The sequence below is a fragment of the Acipenser ruthenus genome, chromosome 39 (assembly GCF_902713425.1).
Source record: "Acipenser ruthenus chromosome 39, fAciRut3.2 maternal haplotype, whole genome shotgun sequence".
Lineage (NCBI taxonomy): Eukaryota > Metazoa > Chordata > Actinopteri > Acipenseriformes > Acipenseridae > Acipenser > Acipenser ruthenus.
In genome coordinates this window covers 1,723,914-1,749,483 of record NC_081227.1, presented here as the reverse complement: position 1 = coordinate 1,749,483, position 25,570 = coordinate 1,723,914, and the positions used below count along the sequence as shown (strand labels likewise).

At 39.6% G+C, this 25,570-nt stretch overlaps 1 protein-coding gene across 1 annotated transcript; it reads left to right on the top strand.

Moving 5' to 3' along the window:
* The first annotated feature begins 1,748 nt into the window (after nt 1-1,748).
* LOC131707219 (A disintegrin and metalloproteinase with thrombospondin motifs 15-like) lies at nt 1,749-25,065 on the top strand. Its single transcript, XM_059009452.1, has 8 exons — nt 1,749-2,937; nt 12,835-12,967; nt 14,790-14,957; nt 18,173-18,456; nt 18,540-18,717; nt 18,936-19,111; nt 20,851-21,026; nt 21,691-25,065. Exons 1-8 carry the CDS (start codon nt 1,966-1,968, stop codon nt 22,460-22,462), a joined length of 2,859 nt encoding a protein of 952 aa, XP_058865435.1. The 5' UTR covers nt 1,749-1,965; the 3' UTR covers nt 22,463-25,065.
* The last annotated feature ends 505 nt before the right edge of the window (nt 25,066-25,570 follow it).

Here is a 25,570-nt window from a genome sequence, read left to right as displayed (position 1 = left end):
ATGATGATGATGACGATGGTGGTGGTGGTGGTGATGATGGAGAAGGAAGAAGAAGAAATGTGGTTTGAAGAACATGTGATGATTTTAAACAAGAGATGATTGAATATTAATTGTGTCATAGAAATGTCAGTAAGTGTTATTTTAATTAGCACATTTGTTATTCAGGCTATACAACATAAAACAAGTACATATACTTTTAAACAGCGAGGCTTTATAATATACCATAAACTGTAATAAATGCAGATCAGTGTGGTGTTAGCTAACAATGACTTGCGAGTTATAACATGTGACCAGAGGGGGCGCTTTGGTTCTGCGTTTGATGTCAAGACAATGGTATCAACAGCACTACAGTCCTCTCATACAATCATAATAACACTACTACTGCTACTGCTACGACTACAACTACGACTACGACTACGACTACTACGACTAATACTACTACTACTACTACTAATAATAATAATATTAATAATAAATGCATTTAAAACATTTTTAAAATCACATTTTAAACATTCAAATAAGATTGAAACGTTTTACGTCTCAGATTCGTACATTTATGCAGCAAAGCACACGTTTAAAAATGAAACATCCATTTTACGCAACACGATTTTAAACACAGCTCAGTATTTCTATGCTATCCGCTGTAATGGCGTTGGTTACACGTGTGTTTATTGTGGGTATGCAGTATGCCTATATTCCCAGAAATTGTATTTAAACATTAAGGCATCTTTTAACACCTGCTTCGTGCAATTGCGTTTAACTCCTAAACATCTGGCTTCACAGCGTAACAATGCCACCTAGTATTGTACTGCTTATTCTCGTTTAGAAGTTGATTGTTGATTGCGACGAGTTTAACAGCTTCGGGTGGTGCGCATTCTTCACATAGTTCCACCTTGTTGGAGATGAAGATATGTCACAACATTTGCCTTCAAGCCACGATTCTGTTACGAAAAGCTAATTGCTTTGTTGTTAAAAGTCGGTGGCATTCATTTCAATACATTTTACGGGTGAAAAGGTCTGTTTAAATCTGGGTGCTAAATTGTGGTGTTGGAAATGCGAGCTATACTTACGCGAACTGCTTTATTACTCCACCTATTTGCTGTCGTGTGGCAAAACGAACTTCTGTTTCTCATAAATAGACCACGTGTATGGCAAAAACAATTTCTCAAAATGTCAGCAGAAACCTCGTATTACATGTACAAATCAAAGAAAGATTAATCAAGGTTCATGAATTCGTCATTGATATGTCAGTAGCACCTTCATTGCAATGTAGCGAGATGTTTCTTTCACTAGACTGGTGGGTTATGCGAAGCAATTAATACATATAATAATAATAATAATAATAATAATAATAATAATAATAATAATAATAATAATAATAATAATAATAGCGTTATTTAATTGTTCTGTCAGCATATTGGATTTTGTAAGCACAGTAACTGCTCATTTTCAATGAATGGTTTGGAAACTGCATATGTGTGTCTGCCTCTTTAAATTGCCTGTACCGAGTGGGAGGGAACCGTGCGCCCTGTGCAATGTGCTGCAAAGTGATAATATTTGGTGAGCTACAAGTGGCTGAGACACAAAACACAGAACTAGAGGCAGGTCCAATGAGCTATTCCAGAACCTCCCCCATACACACACACACAAAACACAACTGGAGGCAGGTCCAATGAGCTAGTCCAGAACCTCCCACAAAAAAAAAAAAAAACGAAAAAAAAACCCTCTTATTACAATTCCTTGATGTTTACACATGACACAAATGTATAAAACCCGCAGAAAGAGAGCCATCTCTGCAGACAGGTAGAAGATGGGAATTGACCAAAGGCTGGGATCTTTACACTGAAGGACGCACAGTTTCAGACATTGTCTTGGATTACTACATGCATTCATTTTCTCAATCACCAGTGCTAGCACACTGAACCTGCACACCAAGCGACACTTGCAGCCCTCTCGAGTTCAACAATGGTACTGATGATCATCAGAACCCTTACAATTCTTTGGAATGTTTTATTGTTATTTACCGAGATTAGCTCTTCCATGGAAAGTGAGATTTTTACTCCCGTGAGATTGGATCATCCTAATCCCGTAAAACACAATTTTGTAAGCAGCACAGACGAAGCAATCCACCGCAGAGTTGCTTTTAAAATAAGCGCATTTAATCAGGATTTCTATCTCAGCCTGATGCCTGATTCCAGTTTCCTTGCGCCTTCTTTTTCCATGCAGATGGTCGGTGCCTCTCCACACCCAGTGACTAATCCAAGTTTGAGCCATTGCTTTTATTCTGGTAATGTCAACTCCGACCGCAATTCATATGCAGCCCTCAGCCTTTGCAAAGGGTTACAGGGCGCTTTTGGCTACAAAGGGTCGGAATATCTGATAAGCCCCTTTGAGAATGACACGACTGCAGGAAGCTTAAAAAGCATCGAAAGAGCCCACGTTATTCGTGTCAGGAGCGCATTTCTCCAAACCGACAACTCTACCTCCAGATGCGGCGTCGGATCTGGTTTAAATCGGGCTGTGTTAGAAGCTTTGGATAAATATAAAAACATAAAAGGACACATCAAAGCCAACCTGACCGAAACTGTCCTGAAAACCCTCGGTAGATCAAAGCGGTTCGCTTCTATACCCAGATATGTTGAGATCCTCATGGTAGCCGACGACTCCATGGTTAAATTCCATGGCGATGACCTCAAACACTATCTCCTGACCCTCATGTCTGTTGCAGCCAGGCTTTACAAGCACCCCAGCATCCTTAACTCTATCAACATCGCAGTGGTTAAGTTTATGGTGATAAGCGAAGATGACAAGGGGCCAAAGGTATCCAGTAACGCAGCCCTGACTTTGCGCAATTTCTGCAACTGGCAGAAAAAGTTAAACAAAGCCAACGACAAACACCCCGAATACTGGGATACAGCTATCCTATTCACTAAACAGGTAAGTTGGCCAGACACGTGTGCAGTTTTTACTGTGGGCCAGCAGGAGGTGCTGCTTTCTTAAAATGGCTCATTAATGTATGTACCGGTTGGTGATTATCTGCATTTCTGAAGTATGTAAGGGAACAGCCCGCTTGGAATTTTAACGCAGCCCCAGTTGCTGTATATTGAATGAATCACGTCTCTAAGTAGATGAAATGTGCACGTTGCATATTGGTCCAGATGGTTTTTAAATGACACCAAGATATCTTAGGATTGTGATTGAAAAACGGAAATCAAAATATACAACATCGAATTACACTAGTGTATCAAAATATACTCATTCCCCTCAATTACAAATGTGCAATACAGCCATTTACCAGTTTGGCATTTCTTAAGAGGAGCGACAGTTACAAAAGCTCCTTTCCTCTCCAAAATCATATTGCCGCTAAACACATACTCCCACCACTACTTTTATTATATCTCAGTTTAATACATGTTGCTAATAAATTAAACAATATAATCCCTTTAATGCTGTGCCTCTTCTGCAATGTACTGTTCAATGCTGTTAAGAATTAACTTTGTTATCTTGTGATAATAATGCATATACCACCATAAATCACTAATACCAGCAATTTCTTCAAAGTGTTAGCATTGAGTAGCTTGGATTGTAATTTTCCCTACCATAATCCTCCATTTGTTTCTGTTTGCTTTTAATGCAACAATGCACCCACGTTGAGGCGATGAATGAGCGCTCAGCTGTTGCTGGCATCATGCCTCATTCAAACTCATACCACTGTGAATAAGAAAGCCCTTTCCACTCACAGCCAGGCTTTTTGCTACAAGCCTGCTAAATCCCACAGTCGCTTTACCAAGCTTTTTCAAGAACTTCAAACCGGGGTCCCAGATTTACCAGGTGGACATATTTCATCTCTTGATAAATCACCTGCCAGAATTCTTGAGGAGAAAAAAAATCTTTAGATTTCTTAATTCCCCCCGAGTTGTGCTCTGCGTGCCAGGAGCTTGGTCACTCCCTAAATTCCACAATTGTTACAATACTGATAAACGGTCCTGTTGGGATGCTGGATGACCTGTTGCTGTGGAGCTTGCCCTAACCTCTTTATCCAAAGGGGATGGTTTTAACAGAATGTCGTGGCACATGGTACGGATCAGAAGAAACACCTGACCCGGTAATTAACCCCTTAAACACAGAGAATACAAAATAACTCGTTCAATACAGCACACCATTGCAGAGCTCCGAGAACACTTTAGGAGATGGATGACTGCTCAAAACAGCAGAGCCATGATCATCTAGGAAAGATATCTCCACTCGCCATGGCAATCCCACAAGCTTGGTTTTGCCAAGTAGATTTCTGAGTACATTTCAGCCTATACTCTGCCAGGATAAGCATTTAATTAGAGCATTTCACAGCACCAGGGAATCCCCTTGGATTGTATCCACCACCCATTACGGGACATACCGGTTATCTGATGAAATCCAGGTGCATTTGCCTCTGCTGTAAAATGCACTCTTCAAATCTAGAAGGAGCTTATTCTGGTGGGTACAGGATGATTTAACTGGCCCCTTATGAATATATGATATACAACACCTGTTAAATTTGTTATACAAATTAGAGTCAAGTTTGGAAAATTGGTTGAATAATCGCCATAGGGAAATTGTAACATTACTCATGCAAAATGACATTCATGCTCCACATCCATCTGCTTTTAAAAATAAGATGAGATTTGTACACGTTTGCTTGGAATTATTTGTGCCAGCTTGTGAAATTCGATCCTTTTTTTTTTTTTTTTTATAGGTTGAACAGTTTGATAGCATTAACCGCTACGTTATGGGCTGGGTGTGTAAAACATATGGGGGAGCTTTGAGAATCATTCATTTCTCACTGCTGTACTCTCTCCAGATGTGGCTCATCTAAAAGTCCTCCAGTTCAGAGTAATGCTTGGCATCTACTAGCATGCATTATTAATGTATAGCACTCGCCTCCACTTGCTTGGAACATGTTGAAATACAGTCACTCTCAAACCCCAGTTTGGGAATAGATATTGTTTTAGTAATCATCAACTGTGTTAAAAAAAGAAAGAACAAACTTAACCCAGGTGATGGTAACTGCGAGTTTCCTTGGAAATGTGGCTTATTGCATAGCAATGCAAAGCCATCCTAGATGCAAGAATCACATTGCAGGATGTGTTTAAAAAACGCAAGCGTTTAGGAGGGGGTTGCCCATAGCAACACAAACACAGAGCTAATTCATTTGCAAGAACAATGTCTTTCTTAGCTCTTTATGGGCAGTATCGAGTCGACCTACTGAGCTTCATGGCAATGCTGTATTGCAAAAAAAGGTTTGTTAGCAACGTTTGAGAGGGTCTGCACCAGAGATGCATGTGAGCTAAACCAGAGAGAGAGAGAGAGAGAGAGAGAGAGAGAGAGAGAGAGCCTTTACCATCATTCCTCATTCTTTACCATGCCCCCCCCCCCCCCCCCCATCATTTACAATGCATTGAATATGCTTAAGTATACAGCACTGCAATATTAGATCCTGCAATTAGATTCTGCTTTAAAAAGAATAGGCTACTTTACTCCCTTATAGTTCAGCAGCTCTCTCTGCTTGCAGTCACAGATCTTTCTTTGGCATTGGTTAAATGTATTAAATCACCTTCTTAAAACAAAATACCGTGTTTATGGAAAATGCGTTTCCATGGCAGCATATATCATTACATTAAAGTTGGTTGAAGTCAGTGCATCCAATCTTGAAATGTAACTTTGGTAAGCACTCCCGGTGCCAATACTACTGCAGCGATCCCCCCTTGTCTAACAATAATTCAGTAATCAGGTTAGTGTGCCTGCGAAGGTACTGGGCAAATATCCACAACCCCGTCAGTCACAATTAATAGAGCTATTTATCAAGAGTGGCGAGCGCATGACACATCCATTGTGCATTCCTGCTGCAGCATGTGTTAAACCAGGCTTGTCTGCTTTTGTAGTTATAGAGCTTTTAACCTCATCTCACAACACTGCCCTTTAAAAACTTACAAATCCATTCTCCTGCAATGTTTAAAATAAGTGTACGCACACACAGTGATTGTCAATGACAGTGTATTGACATTACACTGGTCATGTAACAAATGCATAGGCAATGGTAGCACAAGGGGATCTACAAAACCACGAGGCTTCCATTGGTCAACGGTACCACAGAGTGTATTTGGACTTAAAATGTTTTCACTTCTAATAATGCCCTTGGTGTTTTTTTTTTGTTTGTTTTTAAGAAAGTTTTACTTTAACTTTTTGGAAAAAAATACAGTTGACTCTTTAATACCATATAAACACTTTATTTAGTTTTGTATTGAATAACCATGCCCATCTATGAATCAAAGGGCCTTACATACTATGTCCTTCTGGTTGTAGAGAAGGCAAACGTATACTGTAGTGTGCGGTATTATCATACCAAGGGGTGTGGTTGAAGTATTCTATACAAGTCACACTTTAGAGGACCGCTTAACAAATTATAATGAAACTTGCACAGGACAGTCTTTAACAGAAGCTATTGTCAGTATCAGGAGGGATATATCTACCAATTGTGTAGAAATGGGTTTCATCATGATTAGTAAGGCATGTGTTGCTATATCTGTATTGTAGCAAAAGTTATGCTTTAACTTTAAAACACAGGGACAGATTGTATGGTAAACCACCGCAGAAATGTTCTCAGAAATCTTTGGAAATGATTAATTGGACTCTATTTAACTGCACCTGTCATTATTGGCCTTCATTGAAGATTTAATGGCTTTCCCCTCAGGTGTTTACAGATAACAATAGTTCAGGTCAAACTGAATTTGTTCAGAATTGTTTTCCTGCGTTCCAAAAGTGGCTTTACTCCTCCTCTCTCCCACCTCCTCCCTCTCCTTTCTGTCTTGTAACTGTGAAGTAATACTGTTATCAATGGTGTCGACAGATCTATCTGTACTTCCCAGCACACATAGTATTTGCTTTGTTGCCTTAGTTACAGAACTGTGGATTGAATTAAGCCCCTCCCCCCACATTTCTAGTTGCCAATTATTAAACAACAAAACAATGATCATTTTAACAACAACTTTTATTTTATGGACAAGTTCTGAAACTCTATACTGCAGATTTCATACAGTCCATATGATGTTTTAAATGCACATACACAGTTTTGATTAATGTAACAAGGGTTTATTTGTATGCCATTTGTCTTGTACTGTAGACAGAGCAGAGGTGTTTCTAGGATGAGACTACCAGCCTTAGGCCAAAAAATGTTTTCTTATTACATTTTTCTTTTCTTTTCTGCTGATAAGTATTTTTTCTTGTTCTCAATAAGTCTGTTGGATATGAAAAACTAAGTCAAGCAGACAAACGGGTCACTTCGGGCCTTCGTTAGTCAAAACGTTTGTCTGTTTGATACAAACGGTTAGTTTAGTTAGTGCCACCATTAAACCAAATGTTTGGTTCAGTTAGTGCCTTTAGTAGCCAAAAACATCCATCTGCTTGAACCAAAATGGTTCCTTTGGTGCCTTCAAAAACCAAAATGTTTGTCTAAGTGACTTGACTTTGAACTTTTAGCTGCCAAGGAACAAACAACCTCATTTAAGACGTCTAATGACATAAAAGACATGCAACACAGTTTCAGGCTGGGATACAGATGCTTCATCAAACTGGACCCCCACTATCATCCCTTTCAGACTCTCAGAAATGTTGTTAAACTGTTTTACAACCAACGATGAACTGTGCTACTGACCAGTCAATCATGGCCGACATTGTTGAGCTGAATTGCATAGCATTATCTCACAATGGAGCAGTGCTATTTGAATATTTCTGCATCCTCATTGCACCAAAAAACATGACTTTGATACATCTAGCCTCCTGTTGTCTTCTTTATTTCCTCATAGTTCCACATCAATCAGCACACCATGAAGCAACATGTCAGAATCAATCACCATGAATTTCCATAATCTGGGACACATTCAAGGTTTGGCTACATATTTCCTGAGCATATTGTTCGTGCGCTGTTTTTATTTTCAGCAAATTAATTCCTCCCGTAACTTCAGTGCCTTGGTATTCAAACAAGACTGGCACTGAAAACCCGAGTAATCAAAGCTGAGCTCTCTTGAACTTATTTAGAGCAGTAATGAGTTCCATGCCTTGGTACAGTTGAAAGGCTTTGAAAGAATGGGTTAAAATGTGTTGTAACTATAGTGTGGCAAACTGGGTCACTGCAATCAATCACCTTCAGGGCCTCCAGATGTGAAACTTAGTGGTGAATCCCTCAAGGTCCCATGATATTTATACACATGTGTGTGTGAGCTAATGTATACTGTGCTTCACTCAGGCCAAGGCCAACATGTGCTGTATTCCATATAATCTCAAGCCTCTATGACAACAGTAGGTGTGCCATTTAATAGGCATAATGAATTGTTTAAGTGCTTTACGACCTGGTCAGGGAGTTAATAGGTTCACTTAAGGACAGAGTTAGCACAAAGACTTTGCCCAACCCCCCTTTATGATATATATCAGCGATAACTTTGGAGCTGGTTAAGCGTATGAAGAAAGAGAGCGATATCTTATCAAGTGATGTTTCTGCTAGGGAGGGAGAGGTATTTTTTGTTCCACACTACCAGCTCCAAAGTTGTGTGACACATGTTTTCAACAAGCCTTTAAAAAGTACATTTTGTTGACACGGAAGGGGCTTCATATTGGCGCCTGTCTACAGAATCTGTGACTGAGCTCAAATTAAAAAGCTCTGGGTTAAAAAAAAAGGGAAGACCAGTAAAGTAAAAAGATACCAAAGAACATTAGAAAACAGTATAGATATTTTCAACAATTTGTTCTTAAGATGTGTTTTTTTTTAGTACTGCTCCTGAAGCTAAATGAGTCACATATACACTCATGTGGTCAACTAACATGGATTATATAATCATGATTACAGCACACAGAAAATACAACAGACCCAGTTTGACCATGAACATGTGTAGAACAATGAGGTTACATTGAATGCATTCCTCAATCATGTTCAATAGGCTGCAGTGGAATTCATAGCTGTCTGTTATTTATTGTACTCCGATGTAACTGATATAACTGTAGTCTGCAGTTTACAGTTTGCTTGTTTACATTCCCTACACCCACACATTTTCCTCTGTCATCCACATTGGCATGCTCCTGCTATTACCTGAGCCAGAAGGCAGGCATACATTACATTTTCAAGTTCTTTAATGGGTCAGCGAGCAAGAAACAGCTTATCAAAAACAGCCAGAGTCTTTTCATCGCAGCCGGAATATTTGTTGGTTGATGCTCTTAGTTTGGGAAAAAAGAATGACATGCACTGTACTTGGTTATAGATTAGGTAAAGAGTTAAACATAAGGTCAAATGTAATAATAATAATAATAATAATAATAATAATAATAATACTGCTGTTCTTGTTTCAAATAGTACCTACTATCCCAGTCTGCCAAGTAGGGCAGCAGTGGATTTCAAGACGTTTCATGTATATTGTTGCTGATTAAACTACTTTGAGTGAGGTTTCCGAGCAGTGGTTTACCACAAAGTACAGGCCTGGCACCTCATACTGTTGAAGTAGAGTCAAGCAAGTGTTCTGAATTGCAGTACAGGGAGTTTCTTGACAAATGACATGTGCAGTGTAATAGTCTAACAGTCTTTCTTTTGAGGATGATATGCTGTAAAAATAAGTCTCAAAAGCAGTGATGATTCTGCAGAGCAGCAAAGGGATTTCCAAAGGCTTTGACTAACATAGCAAAGGCAATGTTCCAAATAGTGTTTGCTACTCTGAATTACACATGCGCATACTGCAATCTGGGTTCTGATTAGCCAGACTCCGGCAGCATGCATGTATTTCCATACAATTGTATTGGCAGGCTGTTATGAGATTTGCACAGCAGAGCCACATACTGTAGTTAAAGTGTTACAGAACACCTTGCAGTATTAAAAACATTGCATTACCCATTACTGTGTTGCCTGTATTGTAGCAACATAACCCTGGTTATTTTGGGGAGCCGTCACATCTTTTTCTGGAGTGAATTGGCCAGGAGAAAGAGCATCTCTCTCTCTTGCAACAAATGCTGGTGCTTTGATTGAATGAGTAGCATATCAGGGGTAACAGAAAACAAGCACAATCTGGATACGCTGCAATACTTATAAATCTTTATTCCCTGGAGAACTCTTCAGAGTGAAAGTTGAGATATGTATTCCCCAGACCATTGATGTATGAAAAAAAAACAAATAGGATTATGTTAAAAAAAATATACGAGTGTTTTATCTATGCCTGAGTCATTAAGATACTCTGCTACTCATACCTTAAAAATGCTGCATTTACAGCACAGAGCAGCTGGGATCTGAAGCCAGCCCATCTTTACTCCCCTGCTCATATCTAACCACAGTTTAGGAACACAGCCTGGATTCGTCATCAGGAAAACCTCAGAACAGCAAAGTTCAAGTGTGCTTGGAGGCTTCATAACACACCGTGCTGGGGTGCTCGAAGTACTGGGTGTGCTTCTATTACAAATTGCTGTACCATACCTCTACAACATACAGAATAACATAAGAGCTCTTTCCTGCTTTGTGTCCTTTAAAGTATTTAAAAAAGGCTTTTGAGCCGTTGTGAATGCCTTGATCCATTATCAGTGATTATGGATTTGTGGAAGTTCAAGTAGATAGTAACAAAGGAACACTGAGGTTCTGGAGAGAGTCCAACCAAAACCAATAATTCAAGTGCAGCACAGAAACTAGAACCAGAGGACACAGTTGGAAAATAAGTAGAGATAAGACTTTGGACAGATAGAAGGAGGCACCTCTTCACACAAAGAGTGGTGACGGTATGGAATGGGTTACCTAGTCATGTTGTTGAAGGAGACTCTTCACAGAGAGTGGAGGGGGTAAGGCATGGGTTACCTAGTCATGTTGTTGAAGGAGACTCTTCACACAGAGAGAGGAGAGGATAAGGCATGGGTTACCTAGTCATGTTGTTGAGGCAGAATCACCTGGATCCTTTAAATCCTAACTTGACAAAGTTTCAAGATCAATCAGTTGCTAGGAACTGGACGAGCTTAGGTGGGCCCAACAGTCTCCTCTTAGTGAATTTTCTTTTGTTCTTATACAGTATTGTCCTCTGTACGCCATCCATAATTTTTAAATTTAAAAAGCAACAGCCTCACTGTTTATGTTTAAAAGTAGTAGCTTTGTTTTGGGGATTTTAATAATATAATACATAGTGTTAAGGGTGTCTCTTTTGCACAGAATTTGCAGCAGCTGAACATTTTAGGTTGGTGAAATAATTCAAATTCAGCTTTTAAAACAATTTATATTTCACCAAACCTCATCCAGTTTGATTAAGTTTAAGTTGTCATTTGCAAACACTGAATCATTTTTCAATTTTGTAACAAAACCCATCCTAGATTGAAGCGTATATTGTTTCATGTAAGGGAAATGGTTTCCAAAAGACTTGCAATGAATTCCACCATAAACCTTTCAAAGTTAATATTTCCCCCAAGAGAAAAATAAATTCAGGGGAGCACAAAGCAAGTTGTACTGGGCTTCCACGACGGACATCAGAGAGAGAAACTAATTCTTTCCAGACAAGACGGAAAGTTTTCAGGGCTTACTGGTGATGTAATTCAGTGCAGTGTCATCTTCTGCAGTTTTTTCCCCAGTACTATTTTTCATCTGTTTCCTGTACTGTCAAAGACTACACCCATTGGGGATCTCTGATATCCTCTCACCACAACACCCAACGATTCCGTTCCAAGACGTTCTGCCATCACCATAACCATACCGAATGAAGCATACACGTCAGCTGCAATTTGGTATTCCACAAGGGACGCTATCAAGGGCAGCATTTTTATTCTTCTGCTTGTGAATTTCAGTGACAGGTCAGGGGCAATGGCCTTGGCTACCGATAGGCACTGTGGGGCAGTGTGTCTCTTCATTTTTCTGTCATTTATTCCTTGGGATCGCTCAACTCACAATTGTGCCATTTTGTGTGGTGAATTTGTGATGCAGAAAAATGTCCACTGGGATGTAAGTTAAGACTGCACTTGTGATATTATTGTGATACCACTGTGGTACATGTACACCATTGGCATTGCTCCGTAGTACAGACCCATTGCATTATCATTTTCTGTACAAAACAGACAGAACAGAAAATGATTGGATTTGGGGTCTGATTATAGCATTTCACACACACATTTGTTTATAGTGTTTATGAGGACTTCTCATTGACTCTCACTATATTTTTATTTACTATTCCTAAGTCCAGTCAAACAAAACTCCACACAGGGTGAAAGTCTGCAACAAACAAAATATTTGGGCACTTTTAGTTTGCTTTAAAAAACAATAATGACTGTTTAATATCTGTTTATATACTCTAAGGACTTGACCTGCGTCCTCATAAGGTAGGTTTCGTCAGACTTTCCTTCCTTGTGGAGAATTTTTGGAACCAGCAAGCACTATAAACCTGCCCATACACACAAACACAATTAAAAAGACCATCTAATATTTCTATCGGTGTGTTTTTCAGGGTTCTATAGTTGTACTTTTGTCTATGTTGGATTTCCTTGTCTTATTTATTTGCGGTGCAGCAACAATGACTGGCAAGTTCATCTGAAGCCATCATAGAGATTCCCTAAGTGAAAGTATAACAGGGAAAGCAAGCCAGTATCATTTTGTCTTTTCAAGATTTCAGAATGATCTATCCTCGCCACCAACCTGTAGTGAATTAAATATTTACACTGCAGAAGGTATAACAAGAATGTTCTATAATTTCAGCATAACGACCCTAGACTTGTTTCTCACACTCACAAGAACACAAGGACGTGCGTGGTAGAACAATGCAGTTCTCTAATATTGTGCCTTGTGTTTTGTTGTGCTGCTGGCAGGACCTGTGTGGCGCCACTACCTGTGACACGCTGGGCATGGCGGACGTGGGGACGATGTGCGACTCGAAGAGGAGCTGTTCTGTCATTGAGGATGATGGGCTGCCCTCAGCCTTCACGACAGCACATGAGCTAGGTAGCCGGCAGCAGGGTCCTTAATCCCCTCCACACAGAACAAGGGACATGTTAAGAAAAAGCATGAACACTGATGTTTGCTTGTGCCTCCTCAGTTCCTGAGAAGACTGATTCATCCAGAACAGTCTTGCCTAACTGTATAAGCTAATAACATGACATTGTTGATTCAAAGCATGTTTTTTTTTTTTAATCTATGTCAGCAGCAGTTTTATTTCAGCGGCTCTCTTAACCCCTAGCCTTAACCCCAAACACTCCTCCTAACTCGGAAGTGGGCTAGCCCAGCTGACCCACATCTGGTTTAATAGGTATAATAAAATACATGAACAAGTCGAGTGCATTAAAATAAAGTCTTATCTGGATCTAATAAATATTACAGAACATGGTTGGCAAAAAGACCTGGACTGGAAGGGGCAGCATTGCCCATCCTCTATGTCTACTCTATGCAAGGTAGGCCACGTCAACACTTCCAGTCCAGGTCTTTGCTCCAACCATGTGCTTCATTTTTAAATTTCACTAAGTAACCTCCTCAACAGGTCCTGAAGCACCTAATCATTAAATGACACATACTGGACCTTAGAACATCACTCCAGGGCTGGATTAGCCTACTCCTGAAATGCCACTAATGGCATCCATGGGTAGGGGCAGTTACTAGGATTGAAATTTCTCAGCACAGCTGCCTGTTGTAATGTGGACTTGCCACAATCAAAGATGTGCTCTGGTGAAAGAAAGCCACACACAACGCCCAGTTTGGACAGCGAATGCTGTTATCCATCTGTTTACAACTGTCAGCTATAAGGTGGGGGGTTCATTATATACGGGAGGCCTGGTTTATCCCAAAGGTACTTAGAGAGACCATTTTTTACTTGTTTTTTAAACCCTTACACAGAATGTGCAGCGCTTGACCTCAGCGACTGCCAACACACATTTCAGAATTATGTACATTGGTTGGGAAATTAAATATGAGATGCTTTTTATTTAATAAAGAAAGGAACCTTAAAAGGAGTCAGCAGCTTCCTCCTGTTTCTAAGTGCCACAGCAAATTTCTTCTTAAACACAATAGTTACTGTTTTGATAATCAGTTAGGAGAATGCTGCCAAATTAATTTCACTCCCCAATGGAGCGGGGCTGCGACTGTGATCTTAAGGATATTAAGATCTTGTTTAAATTCTTTGTTGGACCGCAATCTGTAGTAGAGAGCAGTAAGTTAGCTAATGGGGAGGATGTTATTACAGTTAAAAGCTCTTCATACCAAAATTATAAATATTTTCTAGGAAACTGAAACAACTTTTTTTCAACTCTTCAGATCTATGATAAGAGTCAAACTGATAAACTGGAGTTGTAGCTACTGTATATAAATCACATGGGAAAAGAAAAGTCCATTAAGAATAACGCCAGGGTTCCTGTAAGGAAACTGTGACAAAACAAGACAGTGAGGAGAGCCACACCTCACACTAACAGCACTTAAGTTTCAGTCATGTAGCATACTACACCTAAACAGCAGGATAAGTTTAGAAATGTAACTAGCATTTTGCGGTTATATATTATAGAGAATTGTTATTTTCAAGTATGATTCAGGACTGAGAACAAGTTATAATTACTCATTATCACAGAGACTATGAGAAAAACACAATACAGTACAAACAGGATTTATAAAAATAATTAAGAAAATGATTCACTCAGTTTGCATTCTCTAAACCAAATGTACAGAAAACAGATTGATGTAGGGGACTAATAATAATTGCTTACCACTTGCATACCATTTTAACTCGATCAGTATACATGGGATTTTTTAAACAGTAATTCTTGGTTTGTTTTCTGTGTAGGGCACGTCTTCAATATGCCCCATGACAGTGTGAAGGCCTGTGAGGAGGTGTTTGGCAAACTGAAAGACAATCACATGATGTCGCCCACACTGATTCAGATCGACCGCTCCAACCCCTGGTCAGCCTGCAGTGCCGCCATCATCACAGATTTTCTAGACAGTGGCCATGGTAAGAATAGCAGATGATTACATATTATGCTGTGTACAGATCCCAGCTCCCCCAGACGGTCATGCCATTGGCTGAGCAGGCACATGATCAGCTGGAACCAAGTGCCCCAAGACTTCAATCCCACAATCAGTTCCCTACGTTGGGGTCTACTGATCTGAACAGTGGTGAATCTAAATATCATTGGTGTTTAAATCCTGGAACTTTGACAAAACCAACATCTGTGTGTGTATGTGTGTGTGTGTGTGTGTATCTTTAGTGTATTCTTGTCTTTAAAATTAAAGGTTTGACCCTAATTGAATACTGACCCACCACTGTTTAGATCAACTGAATGCATTCCATTACAATGCCTCCTCGATATTTCACAATTCACTGATTTGGTTAATCAAAGGTTAGCCCATGCTTACTGTAAATTATTCAATGACTATATTTTACTATATCAGGGCCCTTCAGTGTTCAGTATTTCACCATGTTTTTGAGGTGTACATCAGAGCACCATGGAACTTTTGTTTGCCGTATGCCAATAGCAATATGCTATTGACCATAAAAGTAAGTAGTCTAAGAACTGATTCTAAGAATGTGATTTAAGAGATAGGACAAGGTTACATGTTTGTGTGAGATACATTTGGTTTAGTACTTTTGTCTAGTAACAGAGTTGACTGTAGAGAAATGACAGATTACACTATCTTCCAGCTTCTAAAGTAAAAGCACCTATATATATATATATATATATATATATATATATATATATATATATATATATATATATATATATATATATATTAAAAAAAGTCATTTTCTAACCATTCTGTTTCTAAAAAATAGTGTGCTGGCTTTTTGCAAGGCTGTGCATTCAGTTCTCTAATTATACATGCTGTGCCTTTTAAATAGAATATGGTAAGCCAATGAATTAATTTGCTATCTTTAGAATAGGGTTATGAAAAGTATAGTTGGTTTGATTTAAGAGACAGGGAGGCGAGTGCCATCGTTTTGTACGTTATTAGTATTTTACTTCGGAAGGCTTTTTGATGGTGACGTCACAAAGTAGAGTTTGATCATGAAAAATACTTTACCTTTAAGTTGTGCTGGAAAGCTAAATGCAAACTTCAGCAATACTAATATCTTTTTGATTACTAAACATGTTTTAGGGGTTGCCTCTTATCCTTTTGTAGTTTAGTAAACATTTAGTTTATGCCTGGGGTACATAGGGTTTCAGTTTATTTGGGAGGTCTTTGTAAAATATTAGTTGCCAGCTTTTGAGTCTCTTCATTGGGTTGGGCATTAGCTGGCTTAACATTTTGAAATATTGTTTTGTTACATATTAAATGTCCTAGAAAACCTAGCCTTTGAATATGAATTATGTTATCCCCCCTACCATTCAGTTTAGTATTCATGATTGTGTTTTCCAGACACACACTGTATACCTTATAACTGTTTAGAACCAAAGCAGACAACCTACCTATTAGGTTTACACCATATAACCCCACAGTCTTAATCTTACAATCTCACTGGTAAACACACACACGCAGCAACGCTTGGGCTGGGATTAAAAATGTGCTTGATCATTTCTGACTTGTTCAATTTTATAAATGAATGTATATGTGTTTGCAATAAATCATACGCTGTCAAACGATAAAACAGCATATTTATTATTAATATCTTATGTGGAAGAATTACTTGAAGTTTGAAAACTATTTTTATAATTAGAAAAAAGTCACCATATTCATTTTGTAGATTTGCACCATTAAATAATAAAGGTGCAGACAACACCAACGCTCAATATAACCACTTTTTTGTTAACGGCTCGCAGCTATTCTTACTCTCTGTCTTTCAGTTTTCAGCAGGGAAGCTCGCTGTCATGGGTCATCTGCGTTTTTAAAGCAGTGTGTCATCAGTCTATATTATAGGGTCACACATGGGTGATTGCTAAAAGGCTCGTTCAGCAACATTCACAGTCTGCTAAACAAGCTGTTCAACAACATACGCTATCACATGCAACACTTTAGTCTTCTCAGTTGATGGAACGGCTGCTTTAGTTGCGCTGTTTTAACAGCATGGCACTGCTACAAAAAACATGGTTCCCATTAGACACTGCTGACTCGGGGGCTTGTTTAAAATGATTCCTGAGAAACGAAACCGGAACCGCTACAGTCCAACACTCTGAGGCGGGGTTTTCTTTTTCAGCTTAAGTGCTTATTTGGGCAGGTAAAGATTATCCACATGTTTGGGCAGAACTAAATGTGTTTGATTAAAATAAATAAATAGAATTCACTGATTACAAATAGCTGAGCTAAAAAAAAAAAATAGCGTTTCCTCTTAAAAATAAATATATTTGAAATGTCCCACAGGTTTATTTTCTTTTGAACGCATGCTTTGGTGAAAGACTGTTATTGTTTGAGAGAGAGAGAGAGAGAGAGAGAGAGAGAGAGAGGATGTTCTTGCGTTGTATGTCTTCAGCAGCTGAGACATTCAGACAGGCAAAGGGAAAACCCTTACACATACTAATAAACATCCCCCAAGTAAGTTACGCCTCTGCCAAGAAAACCAAATCAATACACCCATTTACTGAGATCTTGTGGTGCGATGTGAGGTATGAGTGTGACTCATTCACCACTGCTGCACAGCTGGCCAGAGCTCTCCTGTCTCGATTCTCTTATTTATTCTCAAAAGCCTGGTAGGGAATAGCAACTAGCGGTCACTTTGTTTTTCTCTGCTGGTGTAGCTTCACTGTGCGTTCACATAGAGATGCAAGATTTACACTGCTGGTACTTCTCACATCAAAGTGAGGTCCCCCCGTTTTTGATGGGGTAGCATTTCCCCCCCAGTTGACACTGGTTTGATGTATTGTTAAATGACAGCTTGTTGTCAAGCTCTAAGACATCAATACGATACCTCATTTCCGATCGTACGGCATAATGATGTTATTCCTGCTATCTTGTACAGATTGTCACACGCGTTAGTCAGAAAATGTTGCTTTTTCCATGTATCTGCAGGGATTTATAATGGTCAACTACAGTTTGTACAAACCATTTGAAACCTCACAGATTGTCTATGCCAGGCAGATAACTGACTGTGGATGACTGACCTGGTCTTTCCTTAAGTGTCATAACTGTCGCCGCTGTGTTGGGAATTAGTCCTTAATGAGATAGCGCCCCTGTTCTTTAACTATGCTTTTACCATCCCACAGTATTTTTACATTTATGGCTTTTTGCGTGCAGGTGACTGCCTTCTTGATCAGCCCCAGAAGCCAATTGCTCTGCCAGACACTCTCCCAGGGTCCAGCTATAACCTGAACCGACAGTGCGAGCTAGCATTCGGGACGGGCTCCAAACCCTGCCCCTATATGCAGTCCTGCACCAAGCTCTGGTGCACGGGCAAGGCCCGGGGGCAACTGGTGTGCCAAACCCGACACTTCCCCTGGGCCGACGGAACCAGCTGCGGGGACAGAAACTTCTGCTTGAAGGGAGCCTGTGTGGAAAGACATAACGTGACAAAATACAAGGTGAGTTCTGCAGCTTTAGAAACCCACCCACCCACACCTGTCAAGCTCAGATATACATTCTCCTCCTTTTGGTTTTTTCAAAGGTGGACGGCCGCTGGGGAAAGTGGGGCCCCTTTGGTTTTTGCTCTCGAACCTGTGGTGGTGGAGTGCAACTGGCCAAGAGGGAGTGTAACAACCCTGTGCCAGCCAATGATGGCAAATACTGTCAGGGTGTCCGCATCAAATACCGCTCCTGCAACTTGGACTTGTGCCCAGAAACAGGTACAGCTCTCATTTTACAAACATTGAATGCAAAAGTCTAGGCAATGACGGCTATTTATTTATTTTTTTTAATCATGCAAGTATCTGTTACTCGTTTTTGTAGCACAAATGTATTTAAATCGGTTACAATTCACAAATCTGTAACATGGATTTCTTCAGCCTGTGAACCATCGATGAGAAACGTCTCTTAAGTAATAAACACCAATGTGTTTTTCCAGGTAAAAGTTTCAGAGAAGAGCAGTGCGAAGCCTTCAATGGGTACAGCCTCAACACTAACCGACTTACCCCCTCTGTGGTCTGGGTCCCCAAATACTCGGGAGTGTCACCAAAGGACAAATGTAAACTCATCTGCAGAGCGAATGGCACAGGCTACTTCTACGTGCTTGCACCCAAGGTGAGCGGATTGCAGTGACTCAGGATGGGCAAGGGTTTTCATTTCTGCTCATTTCTCTTTTTTTTTTCTGAAATTCCGAGGTTTTACAGAAGCTACAAGTGTTTTTTTTTTAACCTGAAATATGGCCCAAGAAATATTCATTTATACCAAGAAATCCATGACTATAAATTTCGGTAGAAACGTTTATTTAAGTAATGAATTTCAATTTCAGTGCAATGCAAGGCCATAATGTTCAGCTTACTGTCGTACTGGTATGTGTTTCAAAAATAATAACAACGACAAAAAAAATGCTAACACAGTAAAAAGGTAAATTAAAATCAACACTTTTAGGATTATGCTACAAGTTTCACATCTCCATTTATCCTGATACATCGGCTAAAATATCTGACTATTTGGAATGCAATCTGAAGCACTGAAGTACAGGTATGTGGCTACGTTTAGTGTATCTACATGAATATTTATGATTTAGTACCTCAGACAGACTGCTGTGTAAAAAATCACATTTTTAAAGGGCACATTTTTAGTTCATTAACTGTTAACAGCTAGCTTACTAACATAGCAATACATTTTGTTAATGATTAGCTATTTAAGCAATGGAACCACAGCTTGAGGCCATTATTGTATTGTAGTTGACCTCTGCACAACCAGTATACAGTGCCTTTATTGTCGTTTTAACTGTTCTGTTAGGGGGCTAGAAAGCTAATTGTTAACAATTAATGAACTAACAAAAGTTTGCCTTAAAATGAACCGTGACCCAAAAAAAAGAAAAGATTAGAATCTTTTCTCCAGCCTCAGCCTAGCACATAGTGTAATAATCGTACCTGTTATCCAGTTAAACTTTCTATAGCCTTCGGTGAGTTAGCTAATGACATACCAGCAAAGAAAGATAAGTCCTCTTATACCTCCTTCTGCTCTTAAAGATGAAAAAGCCACCTAGTATGGATTTCTGGGTTGCTTATCTTTTTAAAATGCTCTGAAGTGGATAAACAGTCGAGAGAGTGGTAGGGGTGTATCAGACAGAATGGAAGGGTATGGCTACTCAAGCAGCTGCAATGTGCTGGCATCCACTGTTAATACAACCCAAGACAGAACCATCCCCTTATCAAATACAGCACTTCTCTTTGAATGTCACTCGTATGGTGTACATTACTGTTCTTACATTGACAGTGTCATGGTCGCAAACTGATTTTATTCTGTGTTTTCAGAAATAATGACGAATGTGCCACACTGGTACTGGAACAGCAGGGATTTTATTTACTACTTCTAGCAGCTGCTGTGCAAAAAAACATAACTTAGATCCCTTAAAAAAATGTCGAGTGCTCAAGCACTCACTCTTTTGGCACATTGTAAGTTTGGAAAGAGTACAATGAGGTTTTATAATGCACTGGAGGGCCCGCACCTAGAATATCGTGTTCAATTCTGTTAACCATAATACAAGTTCATTGTGGTTTTGTAAAGGGTCAAGCAAAGTTCAACCAGACTAATCCCAGGGCTTAGAGGAAGGAGTTATGACGATTGGTTCAATCCGAATCTATTTAGACTAGAACAAATAAGGATTAGGGAGTACTTGATTGAACAAGTCAGCTGACAAAGTTAGCCAAAGCCAATACTTTTCAGTGTCACAAGACGGTGTAATATCAAATGGTTGGAGTAAACGCCTCCTTGAGATTTTCGCTACAGTCTTCAGTTTGAAGATTGAAGGCACTTTGTGTTTGACATTTGATTTCTTGAACCCACAGGTGGTGGATGGGACCCACTGCATGCCCGACTCCTCAGCTGTTTGTGTCCAAGGAAAATGCATCAAAGCCGGTTGTGATGGAAAGCTGAGCTCCAACAAGAAGTTTGATAAGTGTGGCATGTGTGGTGGGGATAACAGAAGCTGCAAGAAGGTGTCAGGATTGTTTACAAAGCCCAGGTGTGTTTATCTTCAATCCTTTGTTTTAGTAGCCTTCTGTGATTAGCTAAAGTATTGTGAATGGTTTTCAGAGCTGTAACAGAGTCCACTTTATCAACACAATGACAGCGTCTTACTGACTGACAGTGTCTTTACCTGTCCTTGATCCTGCGGTTTTAAAAACAGCCGTAAACCCCAGGACTTGCTTCACGTAGCACTGTATGCACACACACACACACACACACACGGCGGTATTGTTTTCATAATAGGGTCCTGACGTGCAAGTGCATGCTATTGCCTCAGTCTCTCTTCCTGAAAAACTCTGATGATCACTGTCACCGAGTTCCCTTTCATCCATGTGTGTTCTGTTCCACTTTCATCCTTTACTCTCCACAGGCACCTTCTTTAAATTAAAATAGGGCTATTTCAGAACACCACGCGAATGGTAATTCCCCTGACCAGAAATCATTCGCACAGACAGGTGTGGTGTAGCATGTAAAAATGTGGCAAGCTTGACAACAAACCAAGTTGTTTATCAGGCCACAGCGTAAATCAGCACTCCCTTTATCAGTCATTCAGGCGTCAAAATATCAGCAAAGGATTAAGAGCAGTATACGAGTAACCTCTGCATGCCAAAACATATAGCATGTGTTCAATTTCACTTACTCAGTTTTATATTTTACAGACACGGGTACAACTTTGTTGTGATGTTGCCAGCTGGAGCTTCGAACATTGACGTCAGGCAAAGAGGCTACAAGGGGATGGTCAGCGATGACAACTACCTGGCTGTGAAGAACGGGCAGGGTAAATACTTACTGAATGGACACTACGTGGTCTCGGCGGTGGAGAGAGATATCACAGTCAAGGGGAGCTTGCTACGCTACAGTGGGACAACCACAGCGGTGGAGACGCTGCAAGCCTTCAAACCACTCCTAGAACCTTTAACAATCGAGGTGTTATCCGTGGGGAAAATGACGCCCCCTCGGGTCCGATACTCCTTCTATCTACCGAAGGAAATCAAGGAGGATAAGGGTTATAAGAAGGACGGGAGGAGCCATTCACACAACAGCGTGCTGGTGGATACAAACAGGGTGGAAGGGAGGAAGCCAGAATATAAAAGGCCCATGTATAAATGGGCTGTGACCAACTGGGACGAGTGTTCTGTGACTTGTGGAGACGGTTTGCAAAGGAGACTGGTGGAGTGCCACGACGCTAGCGGTAAATCAGCTGCCAGCTGTGACACCTCAGTGCGGCCGGAGGACTTGCGAATATGTGGAGACCCGTGCCCGGTGTGGGAGATCGGGGAGTGGTCCCCCTGCTCCAAGACTTGTGGGAAAGGGTTTAAAAGACGGGTTTTACGCTGCAAGACACAGACTGGACTACTGCTGCCCAGAGATCACTGTAATACCAAGAGGAAGCCACAGGAACTTGACTTTTGCACACTGTGGCCGTGCTAACAATCCCCCATCCTCCCCCATAACGGTGGACGTTTCTTTCTTGCGTCTGGAATTGGTCAAATGTATTGGATGATAAAGTGATGGAGCAGGACGGTTTCTGGTGCATCAAAGGGGTTATATGAAGAAAACATGTAAAGACAGAGAGAGGTACAAGTTGATTGATTTAAACGGAATGGAGTCGGAACACACACGTCTACCTCTAACAGAAAGCAAACAAACAAGAGTTCAGAAAAATACTGCCGGAACAGAAAATACAATATTGGGTCGTTCATAAAATGGTAACTCAGACTTTTATAAGGGTCAGTCATCATTAAAGTATACTCAACGGTTTAACGTTTTATATAGAAACACATTTTTATTTTTTTAATGGGGTTTATAAATAATGACTCATTAAGGAAAGAGAATAAATAAATAAAAATGTGTTGCGTTGAGATCACAGCATAATTATCTCGTGATCTCAACATAATTAATTTTTATTGAGCCACCATACACTGCAGTGCTACAAAAGGACAAGGATTTCTTTCAACATATGTCCCCTAAAATCTATCAAATGGCAATAGTTGTTTCAATTATTTTAGCAGTAAATATGTATGACTGACAGCATAAGGAACCCATCAAATATCCAAACAACCCACTTAGGGGAATGCTTTCTCCTGGATTACGACAGAATACATTTTGAATGAGTCAAGTTCAGCATACCACGAGGCATACTGCTTCTAAATAGAAAAAAAAAAAGATCTTGTTAATAAGAAAGAAAGTACAGTAAAAAAAAAACACAATACATGCTACACGAAACTAATTAAAAACGTCATAAAAACTAACTTTGTTTATAAAAAATAAAATAAGATGTTTTATAATCGCCACGTATTCAATAATTTACTAAGTATTTTGTAGTGCTGAAGTGTGAACGCGGCAAACAGTATGTATTTATTTAAAAAAAAAAAGATTTCTTGGGTTACAAACACCATCAATGCAAGAGTGAACCCCTGTTTATACCCTATGTACTGAATGGTTATCATTCACTTTCAGACTGTTTACAACCAAGTAGTAAACAAATACCATACTACTTCTAAACTTGGTATGACTAACCGCAGGATTCATTTTTAATCATTGCACCACTATCCTTATAGCGTTTGTTTTTTTTACATACCAAATTACAACGACTATGATAACTGTGTTAAATTATTTCAGCTTCATGAAATGCCAAATATCTTTATCCCAATGGTTGTTTGGTTTTGATACTATGCTTTTATAAGGATCGCTGTGCCATAAATGTTATCCCAGGGAAGTCTTCAGTTGCACAGCAGTAGTATAACGTCAGTAACGTTGAAGTACCAAGTCATACTATTTTGTAATGTGTTTTCCCAGATGTGCCAGATGTTCCCTTTCAGCTATCCTTCTGCCTACGGATTGCAATGTGAGATCTCCGTTTAGTGTTACTGGCTTGGAGATTGGCCTTTTATTCAAAGCAAAACCACATTTTGTATATGAGAGGGCCAATTTTTTTAAACAGCAAAACCCATTTCAAGTCTGTTGGCCACTTCGTGCTGGTATTGTGGGGAGATTATTCACCACAAAGCAATACAATACATGAAGTGTTTCTAACTACACTGTCTTTACATAGGAACTGTCGATACACAGCCACGTTGGTAAATACAATGCTATATACATAGACTTAAGATGTTACCTCGAAATCAAAGGAGACGTGTTTTGGGGCTCAACGAGACAAGTTATCCGACTCAAGAGCCAAGAGTTGGAAAGTTTGTGGTAAATAAAATAAACTTTATAGGGTTGTCCTTAATCAGTTAACATAAATGATGTGTTTCCTCTAGTCAAAAAACATTCCGTGTTTATTTCTTAAGCTTTTAAGAGCTTAATAGAAGAATCACATTACAAGAGCATTAAAAACAGCCCGGCGCTCGTCTTCCTGTGAACGATGGCATCCTTTGGATAAAAAGGGGTCATTGCTTTATTTCTGATCCCACAAAAGTACTGCAGAGTGGTCGGCTTATTTTATAGAGTCAGGATTTAAAGGAATTTGATAACATCGACCCTTTTTATCCAAGTCACTTATAGTGCCGGAAATTGCCATGTTCTTGTAGTGTGTCTTGGCAGCAACAGAAACATACTGCGTCTGTGGTAACTCACCATTTTTATGGTTTCATTTCCCATTCCTTGCCAGCAGTGCAGCTGCTACTATAGAGCCCTGTCTGGTACATCATTAAAAACTAAGTTATTACAAAGAATAAACGTGGCAAACACAGACAATGTTATGCTGTACATGTATTTTAAAAGGTTGACCCTTCCCCATGTATGTATGGACTGAATTCATTGTTGTGTACCTATTTAACTGAACTTCCTGTAATCCTTTACATCACTTATTTTGTATTTGTGTTTTATTTGTATTGTTTGTTTTTTTTGGTTCGGAGGGACAACATCTTCCATCTAAAAGATGGTTCCTATATTACTTGGAATTTAATGTTTTCTTTTGCACTTTTGTACAGCAAAAGACTTGTTATATGTTGTACTGGCTGCTCTGTATACCATGTATACACCCAATCGGCTGTGCACAAATAAATATTGTAAATATCAGTTGTTGTTTACACATGGCTTTTGAGTCGTTTGTGACGTTGATGAGTAGGCCACATTCCACACTTTTCCAATTAAGCAATTTAAACAGTCCACATGTTTTTTTTATTAAACAAAACACCAAACCAATTAAACTGTGTGGCTGTGCAAAGGTGGCCATCTTGGCCCCAGGCTGTTCCTCTACACCTAAGCCAAGATGACTGCCAGCCACAAAAACACATATTTCTATGTGATCAGAGCCTCTGCTCTGCCACAGTGGCTCTGATATATAACACGAGACAGCATTTTGCACAGATGGAGCCACTAGAAGCCCTTAACTTTGATCCACAGTTCTCTCACCGAAACTGCATGAGATCTCTTATAATATAAGAGACACCCAATGGAAAACATATTAAGCATTGCCTTTTGTTAATGTTTACAGCTGATATTTAACAGCATATACTGCAACAACCAACTGTCCTATATTTCTGTAGTTTTAAGAGAGTGGATACTTTCAATTTAAATCCATCTGTTGTTAAT

Coding starts and splice junctions, on each gene's coding strand:
- LOC131707219 (XM_059009452.1), top strand. CDS start 1,966: ATGGTACTGATGATCATCAGAACCCTTACAATTCTTTGGAATGTTTTA. Junction 18,718..18,935: donor GGACTTGTGCCCAGAAACAG/GTACAGCTCTCA, acceptor GTGTTTTTCCAG/GTAAAAGTTTCAGAGAAGAG. Junction 19,112..20,850: donor TCTACGTGCTTGCACCCAAG/GTGAGCGGATTG, acceptor TTGAACCCACAG/GTGGTGGATGGGACCCACTG.